This window comes from Rhinolophus sinicus, chromosome 3 (genome assembly GCF_057876585.1).
Source record: "Rhinolophus sinicus isolate RSI-liver-muscle chromosome 3, RSI-T2T, whole genome shotgun sequence".
NCBI classification, from domain to species: Eukaryota; Metazoa; Chordata; class Mammalia; order Chiroptera; family Rhinolophidae; genus Rhinolophus; species Rhinolophus sinicus.
The window spans coordinates 50,329,569-50,341,789 of NC_142503.1; the positions used below are offsets into that span (position 1 = coordinate 50,329,569).

At 37.2% G+C, this 12,221-nt stretch overlaps 1 protein-coding gene across 1 annotated transcript in view; it reads left to right on the top strand.

Annotated features, from left to right (window-relative positions):
- The window catches only part of SCAMP1 (secretory carrier membrane protein 1), an 84,919-nt gene that overhangs the window by 23,925 nt on the left and 48,773 nt on the right, over positions 1–12,221 (top strand). The window contains exon 2 of the mRNA XM_019728169.3: positions 1,237–1,314. Within this exon, the coding sequence (XP_019583728.1) occupies positions 1,237–1,314 (78 nt within the window). The remainder of the gene's footprint in view (positions 1–1,236; positions 1,315–12,221) is intronic.

The window sequence follows — 12,221 nt, forward strand, 5'->3', positions numbered from 1 at the left end:
GGTTCCTTATACAGTCACTGTTTCATATGGTTAAGGCAGAAGGATCTGGCAAGGGGAGGGTGGTTATGAAGAAGTTGATGAGGCTGGAAAGGTAGGCAGGTGCTAGGCTAGACGGGCCAGAGCCTTGCATCTCATTTTGAGGAATTTGTATTTTATCTTACAGTTAGCGGAGAGCGTCTAAAAAATCTGAAATGGATGAGAAACAGATGAGGGGTTGGAGGAGGGAAATGACAGGATTAGCTCTTCATTTTGGAAAGGTAACTGGTGACTGCGTTGAGGAAGACGGATTGGAGAAGGGACCGTATAGACAAGAGGGCAGTGGTCCCCAGACTAGTGGCAGCATCTTAGAAATACAGATTCTCAGGCATCCCTCCAGGCCTATTGAATGAGAAACACTGGGGGTGGGGTGCAGCAGTCTGTGTTTTGATTGTGTTGCATGCCAAGGTTTGAAACTAGGCCTGTCAAGGACAATGAGGCTACATTACAGTTTGCAAATGCTTTTCCCATTTTCCCAATGATTATATAGTTGATTTTGTTGAGATGTTCATTATGTTTGTGTTTTACAATCAAAGAAATAGAATGAGTATCTAGGGTTTTGTGATTTAGTTATTTATATGAAGGCCTAATATTAACAAATTTGAGAAGCTGGGATAGTGTGGTAATATACTTGGGAAAGGGGAGACAGTCCAGGATCGTGTGGGAAAATAGACTACAATCAGTGGACATACTGGAGTAGAATAAAACAAGTACGAGTTACTTAATGTGGAATGCTCTAGTTGTTGCCTGTACATGACATTGATTTGTGGTGTACTTTAACCTGCAGTAAGGAAAACTGAAGATATAAAAAAGGGGAACATGAACTCTTTGTGGAGTCCAAAGGAAAAGATGGTGGGTTTCCCCAAGATTTGTTAAGATGCTCTTGTGCAATCAGTTCCACAGCTATTAAGGGGGGGTGGGGGGGCGGGGTCTACTTTCTCTACTTTCAGTCTTTATATAGCTGCTGATTTGCATCTAACCCAGTTTTTATTTTTGTTTTTCTTTAAAGGTACAAGGGCTGTGGATTTAAATTTCAATTTTGTTAGAATGGGACTGAGTAAATCTGATAATCTTCTTTATTTTTCCTCTACTGGCTTTGTTGGGTGACCAAAAGTACAGATAAAGCAAATACTTTGTAAATATTAAAATTGTATCTTAAAGGATAAGTAATCTTTTTTTCTCCTTCAAATTTTATTCCAGGACCCATCAGTCACACAAGTGACAAGAAATGTTCCACCAGGACTTGATGAATATAATCCATTCTCGGATTCTAGAACAGTAAGACTTACTTGGACTACTTTTAATGTTAAAAAGGAAATTAAATAGGAATTGTGTATCAATTATGGTTTCTTTTTTAGTTGATTGGTTAAACTTATGTAAAACAAGCTACTAATATTTTATTTAGAATTTAGCAAGTTTTTATTTTTCTAAACAGGAAGGAATATGAGTAGTAATTGAAAATTACCTTGAAAGTTCTAGTGAAATACTGCAAATTTTCTTTTATATTCTACAAGTTAAATTGCTAATAATTCCTCTAATATGTAAATCTTACTGCAGTACTTTAAATAGGAGAGGGAAATGTTGTTAGGTATGCATGTTGGCTTTAGGGTAATGTGGGGTGATGTTTTCTTACAATGAGAGGAGACCTATGTATGGAACTGTACCGTGAATATTTGAATGATTGTCATCTGAATTAGGTTATTCTGAATAGTATCAGCCTTCTGCTCTATTAGAACCTCTGCAACCTGACCTGTCCTAGGAACATCTTCTTTTCCTTCAAAATTTAGTCTTGATTTATAAAATATAGGAGTATGAGGAAAAAAATTTTAAAGGACAGGGTTTCTCTACCCTGAATGTGTATTAGAAGCACCAGCAGAGCTTTATTACACTATCCGTTAGGATCCTAATCTCTATAGCTAGGGTACTTTTTTGTTTTGTTTTGTTTTTGTTTTAGCCCTTTTGATGATTTTATTATGAATCAGTTTTGAGAACTATTGAGGTAGCTTCTGTTGAGGATTCTCCCTCAAAATTTCTCTGGCAAATAATTTTGGGTCCTGTGTTTGAGTCTTTAGCTTAAATATCATACTCATGAGGTCCCTAATTTTAAACATAGCTAGTTCTTGAAATGTCATCCTCTTAAAGATATTAAAGTTCTTCAGTTATATGCTTGGATGTACATATCAGTATAATGATCCTTACTTGATCGCCTTTTCCTAATGTATGTTTTCCATGGCCTAGAAAATAGTTCAAAAAGATGTAGTTTTCGCTTGGAAATTTCTTCAAGATGTATTATATTAGCTTTTTATTTTTCAGAAGAGCTTTGTACAAAGTAAAAGCATTAAAATAAGAATGAACTTTTAAATTTCACTTTGTTATTTTCAAGCCCTTATTTAACACCCTTTGCTATGTGTAGCAACTGCAACCCAGGCTGGGAATCATTGAAGTGTTTATTGAGCCAGTAAATTTCAGATTGAACCATGTGAAATGGCCAATAAGTAGAACAGTTTTGACATGTTAAAATGGCAATTTCATCTGGGGGGCAAAGATAGCAACAAGACTTTTTAAAGTTTACTGGTAAAAAACAAAGTTTTCATGTATTTTTTTTAGAAGATTTTACTAGGAAGAAATACGTTTAATTAACGTTTTGAGGGTAACAGCTTTAGCTTTTCCTTATCAGTAATAGTATTCTTGATCAAGTTGTCTACTTCTTGCCATGTGCTTTATCTACATTATCTTACTGAATTCTTAAACCAACATTCAAAATGGATATTTTTAAATTTCATTTTACTGATAAAGAGTATGAGACAGATCATCCAGCTTCTAAGTGGCAGAACTGGTTTACTACTCATCTGTTTTCTGTAAAACATTTGCCTTTTTCATTTGCTAGTGCTATCTTTACAGATAGATGCCTAAAGAATAGAGGATATAGTCCTGGTATATGAAAAATTTCTCACCTAGTTGAGATTTTTAAAAAGTTACATAAATAAGTTATATCCAGGAAAAATAAAATGTAAAAATGTAAATTATGGTCCTAAATGTTGAGACCTTACAGTCAAGGAAAAGTTTTCCGAAAGTAGTCTTAAGTAGGTAGCAAGGCAATAAATAATGACAAGTTACTTTACAATGAAACACCGATACAGTGTTAGAACCAGGAAAATGGTTATGAGAGTACTTAGCATTTTCTATGAAGTTTTTACATGATAAAAAGCACAGTTGAAATAATAAAAAAAGTTAAAAACTCTTGTTACACGTATGGTTTGAGAAATTTGCCCTTTTTTAAATGACTGTGACTGTTTTCCAAAAAAGATTAGATGTACTTGGATAATTGATTTAAGTGATATATTAGGACTTGGTCCAAATATTATTTTAGTTGATTGGTGGTATTCATATTTGTCTTAGAAAAATATTTGTGAAAATGAAGCTTTTGGATTGTTGCATAAGGGTGTGATGAATTACTTGAGGTCAAGTACAAGATCCTTCATCAGAATAAGTGTATATAACCTTGCTAAGATATAGAAAGTTCCTGTCTTGTTCTTTTTCTCTTTTTTAAATTAAGTTTCCTTTTATATTTAGTTTTGTTTGAATGGACACTTCAGGGTATTTAAGGAAGACAACAATTAAATATTTGAATAATCTTAATAATTTACATATTAATCACACTATATTATAAATTCAGAGACAGAAATTGTCACAAGCCACCTTATAGTATAGACTAAGTCTGTTGCAGTCTAATGGAAGGCTACTGAGCGCTTGAAATATGCATCTGAATTGAGATGTGCTATTAAAATGAAGGGTGGTCTTGAGTTATGAAATAATTTTTTTTTTTTCAAATGTGTTTCAACATTTTTTTGTTTGAAAAAATGTGTTTCAACATTTTTTGTTTGAAAATTTTGTTTCAAAATGTGTTTTCCCACTGAAATTATGTCAAGCATGGTAGGTAGGTTCCCCGGCCTACCCTCTAAAATTTAATGCATAAATTACTAGAATTAGTTCATCTTTGAGAATTGTTATGTATTTATGGAGCATGTTTCCCTTTTTAAATTAGGTACAGTTGAAAATACCTAGTTTGATTTTCACTAGTTGCAGCTGTGGGTGATGGGATTCATGGCTTCGGACAGGATTTCTTCTGGTGGGTATTGAAGTATAGGGCTAGAGATATCTGTGTGTGTGTGTGTGTGAAGTGTGGCACTGCCAATATAAATCCTTAGTGATATTTCTCAGGGTCTTAACTTACTGTCATAATTTTTTCTTCAGGAATCGGCTGCCTGGTTCCTTTTCTGTTCTGCTAGTTGTTGCCATATAAGATTTCTGTCATATATACAGAAGAACTATTTCAGTCATATGTATAGTAAGGTCTGTACCTTCTGGCAGAAAGAAGAACCAAGTGACAATCCCAAGTACTGGTTTGTCCATGTGGTCATTTCTGACCATAAGGGACATAAATCAGTGATTTATGTAAGTAAGAACTGCTTCTAACTAAGATAATCAGGACATGGAGTAGACCGAGTCAGGAGACCTGGATTATAATCTAGGCCCTGCCACTAATTAGTTGGTAACTTTAGACAAACTATCTAATCTATTTGGGCATTTTTAAAAAATGGGTAGCAATAGAGGCAGAGAGGAAAATGTTGAGTGAAATAATTTCTACTATCAGTTTCTCTTTTGAAAATGGATAAAACTTTTAGCTCTAGGGATTGACTGGATATAGTATTTAGTAGTTTACCTATCTCTAATACTGTAAAAGCATTTTCTGTACTGTACCTGTCTTTATTTTTTCTTGCTGTGCATTTCTTTTTTTATCTTTTCCTTTCTCCTTTGTTTCTTACTGTCTTGTCTTTCTTGGAGCTCATTATCTGTCCTTTCTGGAATCAATCTTCTTAGTTTCTAGTCTCAATTAATGGTAACTATTGCCTCTGTCCTCTTAGTGTCATTGGCTAGAAATACCTGAGTCCTATTTGGCTCAAACAACTTCCTATTTTTACATCTAATCAGTTGCCACATCCTGTCACATATACTTGCAGGAGATATTACCTGTCCTTTTCATTCCTCCTAACCTGTTCTAATCCAGGTACTCTTTGAAATAATACACTGGCCTATTTATTTACCTTTTTTGCACTGTGACTAGAATTATTTTTCTAAAGTAGAGGTCAGATTAGGTCAGCTCTCCTTAGATATGTGGACATTGATTATGCATTGCCTACTTAGTAGTGTGATAATGTGGGACCCTCCATGATTTGACCTCAGACTTTTTACTTTAATTTTAATTTTTAAATAGACTTTATTTTTTAGAGCAGTTTTATGTTTACAGAAAAATTGACCAGAAAGTACGAGGTGTTATCAAAAACTACGGTGAATACTTAAAAAAATGTATTACAGTACAAGACACATTGCCATTAATCCCCCTCAAAATCCTCCCCCTCTCTTCGAATACACTTATCCCATCATTGTTGCCACTTTTTGAAGCAATTCTGGAAGTCTTTTCGTGAGTGTCTTTAGTTGCACTGTCATGGCTGCCTCAATGTCCTGAATTGATTCAAAACGTTTACCTCATTTTGACTTTGGGGAAGAGCCAGAAGTCCCATGGTGTCAGATCTGGTGAATAAGATAGAAGAGGACACACCATAATGTGTGTACCAGAAGCGATGTGTGACACAGTGCGTTGTCACGATGGAGGGTTAAACCATTTGCCCATTTCATGTTAATGCATTGTTCGTGAACCATGATTTACGACACACTTTAAAACACACCTTCTCTCAACCATAGCTCACACCCAACTGACTGCACCGAACAAGTTGAAACTAGTTACACACTGTTACTAAGGTTTGACGTGCTGCTTCCCATATTGAGGATCCCCGCCTTTCCGTTGGATGGCACTTAGCAGCAGCATTTACTGTATTTTTTTATCACACCTCATACTTTCCTCTAGATTATCTTTTTAGTCTTATCCTCTAATGTGCTATTTGCTCTACTTGAAGTCATCTACTGACTCAACACCCAAACCTGTTGAGACCGTCTCCCCTAGGCCTTTTATCAGTCATTGAATGGAGTCAAGAGAGACTGTGTGCTCATAGTACCGGGCTTCCCTAGGTTATCCTCACCTCCTTCAGTAGGTCAAGATGAACCTCTCATACTAGATGTATTAATTTTCTATTGCTGTGTAACAAATTACTACAAACTTAGCATTTTGAAAAAAACACATTATTTCACTATTTCTATGGATCAGGTGTCTGGGCACAGCTTAACTGGGTCATTTGCTTAGGGTTTGTTTCACAAGGCTGTGAGCAAGGTGTTATCTGGGCTGCATTCTCATCCAGAGGCTTGACTGGGGCAGAATCTGCCTCTAAGCGCATTAAGGTTGTTGACAGAATTAATATTCTTGTGATTGTATGACTTTGGGCCCTGGCTTTTTGCTGGCTTTAAGCCGGAGACGCCCCTCAGGCCATAGATGCCATCCACAGTTCCTAGAGGCCGCATAGTTCCTTACCTTTCTCTAACATGCTCACTTGTTTCCCTTCTCTAACATGGTCACTTATTTCATCAAGTCTGCAGAATGTCTCTCACTCTAGTCTGCTAAAATGAAGGCTTATGTAATGTAACATAATCAAGGGAATGATATCCCCTCACTTACACCATATTTTGTTGATTAGAAACATGTCACACGCCTGCATGCACTCGAGAGGGTATTCTGTGAGCACCAGGAGGGGAGAACCATTGAAGTTCACCTTGGGGTCTGCACACCACACTGGAATAGGATGGCTCATTAGGATTAAGAATGTGTTACTCTGTATGTCTTCACACCCATTTAAAAGGGCCAAAGTGGAGCCCTCAGAACACCTGTCTCTTCCTACCCTCACACCTGGCTGGTCTAAGTTTATCAGGACTGATCTCGTTATGCCCTTGATTTCTGTTTATGTCAGTATCTATAAGAAGCCTCAGAAACCAGGGTACTTCTAATCTCCTGGATTAATCCTCATGATGCTCTGCACATTCCTTATTCTGTGCCTTTCTCTTTCCTTAAAGGTGGGGTAGATAGCTTACTTGTTTTTTACTGCTGCTTCCAGACACCCTTCCGCCTTCTTGTCTAAAAGAATCCCCACTTTGAATCTCGTATCATCAGATTATATTTGGGTATCACCACTCCTTGTGGCTGTGATCTCTGAATTCTTACCACTCATTTCTCTTTTTAAAAATTTCTTAATTTCAGTTCTTGGTTCACTGTTACTCTTTCTAACACTGCTCCTATTTTGAATTCCTGGTAGTGGTCTTCCCAACTGCATGCTTCTTAGTGATTTCTTCCATTGATTTTTGCCTTCCGTTTTATCTCAAGTCAGTTACTCCCATTGTCATAGCCTGGACTTATTACATAATAGTCACTTACTTAATTCTTCCCTAATCTTAATTTCATGTATCTTTTTAGTCATTCCTCTAGTTTCTCAATTTCAACACATCTTTAAACTCCACCAGGACCTCTAGTTTGTTGATCCTACTCTGCCACTGCCCTTTATCTACCTCTTGTCTCCTCCTCTCAGTTTAAATTCCACATTCAGTCATTGTAATCACTCTCTTGCATACACCCTCGATTCCCTTGGCTTCCCCTCTCCCTCTAACTTTCACATAATCCCTTGGCTAAAACCCAAGAGGTGGTTAAATACAACTGTTCTCTGCCTATACCGTAGGAGCTAAATGTAGCTGGAGAAACCATGCCGAAGGGTTTCATTTTCAGCTCGTGAGCAGCTCTGAATTGTACTGAATATTCTAGTTATTTAATTATCCATTTTCTTTTTCCTCTCTCCTCATCTTTAAAACCTCTTCCCCTATCCTCGTTCTCAGCTGATGACCTTTCTTATTTCACTGAGAAAATTAAAGCAGTCAGTAGAGAACATCTATCTACACACTCCCACCACGACACCCACCTGTCCGTCTGCATTTATATCCATATACTCTGCTTTCTTGCCTGTTCGTTGTATGAACTCCCTGCACTTGTATCTAAAGGCATTCCCTCTAGTTTTTCACTAGATTCTGTGCCTTCTCACCTTAAGAACTTTACTAAATTGCCCCCTCGTACATCATTAGTTTTTTTTTTCCCTACAGGATCAGTCGTATCATAATAACATGTTTTCTCCCATCTTAGGAGAAAAAAAAAATCACAAAAATTTATTTATGTATTTTAACAGCTTTATTGAGATATAATTAGTATACCATACACTCATTTAAGTGTACAATTCAGTGTTTTTAGTGTAGTCATAGAGTTGCACAGCCATTACCAAATTCTAATTTTAGAATATTTTTGTTCCTCCCACTTCTGAAAGACTCTGCACCCTTTAGCAGTCACTTCACATTCCATTTCCCCTTCCCCTCTAATCCTAGGTAACCATTTACTTTCTGTTGCAAGATTTGCCTATTTTGGACATTTATAATAAGATCACCATATGATATGTGCTTTTTTGTATCTGCTTTCTTTCACTCAACAGTGTTTTCAAGGGTCAACTATTTGTGGCATGTATCAGTACTTCATTTGTTTTTATTGATTTTTATGTCATTTTATTTATCCATTCATCAGATGATAGGTATTTAGGTTGTTTCCATTTTTTGGCTGCTGTGATCATTTGTGTATTGTTTTTTGTATGTGGATGTATGTTCATTTCTCTGGGGTACATATCTAGGAGTGGAATTGCAGGGTCATATGGTAACTGTGTTTAATATTTTGAGGCACTACCAGACTGTTTTCAAAAGCGACTGCACCGTTTTACATTCCTGTTAGTGCACGAGCTTTCCAGCTTCTCCACATCCTTGGCAGCGCTTGTTACAGCTCATAGCCATCCTAGTGGTGTGTCGTGATAGCTCCTGTGCGTTTGATTTGCATTGTCCTAATGGCTAACAATGTAGAACATTTAAAAATGTGCTTATTGGCCATTGGTGTGTCATCTTTGGAGAAATGTCCAGATCCTTTGACCATGTTTAAATTGGGTTGTCTTTTTAATATTGAATTGTTAAGAGTTTGTTGTATATACTTGATTCAGAATATATAATCTCTTACCAAGTATATGATTTGGAAATATTTTCTCCTATTCTGTGGGATGTCTTTTCACTTTCTTGGTATTGTTCTGATGTACGTAAGTTGTAAATTTTGACGTAAAATTTGTCTGTTTTTTCTTTGGTATCTTTGTTTTTGGTGTCATGTCTAAGAAACCATTGCCCAATTTAAGGCCATAAAGACTTCTGTTTTCTTCTAAGAGTTGTATAGTTTTAGTGCTTACACTTAGGGTTATGATCCATTCTGAGTGAATTTTCATGTATGGTATGGAATAGTGTCCAACTTCATTCTTTTGCGTGTGGATATCCACTTGTTCCAGCACCACTTGTTGAAAAGACTATTCTTTTCCATTGGATTATCTTGGCATTCTTGTTGAAAATCAATTGATTATGTAATGTAAGAGTTTATTTTTGGACTCTGAATTCTATTGTATTGATCTGTATGTCTCTCCTTAATGCTAATACTACACTGTCTTAATTACTGTAATTCTGTAACAAAACTTGGTTAACTTCATTTCCCTTCCAGTCCATTTCTGGAGTCCCCTTCTCAGAAAAACCTTTTCTGCTCCCCATTGCTGCAGACCTCTGAAGAGTTGTCTACTTGTTTGTTTCTTTTTTCTCAGTCCTTTGTTCTAAAAGATACTTCAATAACGATTTTGCTCCCAACACTGTACCGAAATGCACTTGTCCAGGTAGCCAGTGACTGCCGCATAGCCAAATTTGATGGTAAATGTTCAGTCTTAACCTTACTCGATCTGTCATCTGTATTGACAGGTGATCGCTATCTCATTTTTAGAACACTTTCTTCATCTGTAGAGCGCTTGAGTTTTTTCTTCTCGGTCTCCTTTGCTGGTATCTCTCCAGCCCCTTTACCCCCAGTATTGGAGTTAGGCTTTGCTTCTCTTCTGTATGCTCACTCAGGTGGTGATTTCATTCCGTTTTATAGCTTTATATACCACGTACGTGCTGATGACTCCCAAATTCACATCTCCAGCACAGACCTCTGTTCTGAACACCAGACTCGTATAGTCAGGTGCCTACTAGACATGTCTACCTGGCTGTCTTAGGAATTGCAAGTTCAACGTGTCAAAAACTGAACTGAGTCCCCTGCTCCTAAACCTGCTCATCTGCAGTCTTTGTTACCTCTGTCCTACTGGTTGCTTCGGTCAAAACCTTGGTGGTGTTTCATCATTTTCTCATATCTCACATCATTTTGTCAGGAAATCCCATTGGCTCTCCCTTCAAAATACTTCCAGAACTGACCCGTTATCTCCAAGCCACCACTGGGCTTGAGCTGTGATCATTCCTTGCCCGGATTACTGCAGTGGTGGTTTCCTAATTACTCTCCCTCCTTCCACCTTTTTCAGTCTGTTTTCAACTCACAGTGATCTCTTGAAAAACAGTCAAGCATTTCAGTCTCCCGCTTAGAACTTTTCACTAACTTTTAATTTTCTTCAGAGTAAAACCGAGTCCTTAAAATAGCCTGGAATCTGGTCCCTAACACCTCTGTGTTCTTTATCTCCTTATATTGTTTCCCTCATGTATTCCTATCCAGTGTGCTGGTCTTTCTCATATAAGCCAGACATTCTCCTGACTCTGCATTGGCTCTTCCCTCTGCCTAAGATGGTCCCCCGCCCCCACACCCAGATATCTGCAAGACTGCTTCACTTCCATAAAGCCTTTGTTGAAATATTGGCTTCCCTAACCACCTTTGTAAAATGTCCCCCCTCCACCTTTACTCCCAACCTCTTTACCCTGTTCTTGCTGTTCCATAAAAATTTATGCTTTTTAAGATACTCAGTGTATTTGTTTCTTACATGTATTGTTTATCTTCCATTGTTAGAATGTAAGCTCCATGAAGGTAGAGATGTTTACCTGTTTTGTTGATCAATGTATCCCTAGTGTCTAGAACTGTCTGTGGTACATTGTAGTTGATCAATAAATGGTTGATGAGTGTATGAATAAATACTTATGCTCATGCTTCTGTTCCGTTATGTGCCTTTCTCTGCTTGGAAACACCCATCTGTGTGTATGCCTTCTCTTCTCCTATGCACTGCTTCCCCCAATTACTCCAATCTTTAAAAGCCTTGTTTACAAATTGTTATCTATGCTGATAAAATTACTTCTATCTGTTCTGATTCTGACATCAGCATGTATAACTTTCGCCACCCTTAATGACAAGGGAATCTGTGCTAAGCACAGCCACAGTTAGTTCTTGTCTGCTCCATTAGAGACTGATAGGGAAAGCTGCGGAAAGTTTTAGGTTTCTTTTGGCAGTCCCACCCTTAGGTGAAAGGATAAGAGAGCGGTTTAGGAAAGCTGTAAACTTGGGTGTCTTAGAGGAGTGCTCTCAAATTTCAAGATGTCTAAGAATCATCCTGGGGAGCTTACTACAAATGTGAGCTTGTTCAAAATGCAAATCCCTTCTCCTCCACCCCTGAGTTTTTGAATCAGTATGTCCACAGTGGGGCCCGAGTCTGCATTTTTAATAAGCGCTAGGGGTTTCTGATGCAGGCGATCTACTGACACATTAAGAAACATTGCTTTAGGCTCTTGAGTATATTAGTTCACAGATGGAAGAGAAAAGGCAGGAAAAAACAAGGAGACATTTTCTTGAATAGGTTTAGAATATGGAAGAAAACCAGGAAGGAGAACATATATTTGTTTATGCACGAGAAAGACAACTTGTGGACATCCCATGCCTTGAAGGGATCTTGAATATTCAATCATTTATTTAATAATGAAACACCTTTGGAATTTCCAGTGCAAAGAGTTCTCTATATTACAGAACAGTTCATCCACTATTGTATTGCCATGATTGTTATAATGTTCTTAATTCTATTGAGCCAAAATATGTGTGTTCCTATGATTTTTATTTATTGGTCCTAGTTGAGCTCTCCAAAGCCACACAGAACAGGCAAACATAGTAAGGTAATTCGTGTTATAATATAAAAGAATTAGAAACAACCTAAGTGTCCATCGATGGATGAATGGATAAAGAAAATGTGTGTGTATGTATACTCACCCACACACAATGGAATATTATTCAGCAATAAAAAAGAAGGAAATCTTGCCATTCGTGACAATATGGATGGAGTTGGAGTGCGTTATGCTAAGTGAAATAAGTCAGACAAAGACAAATACCTTATGAT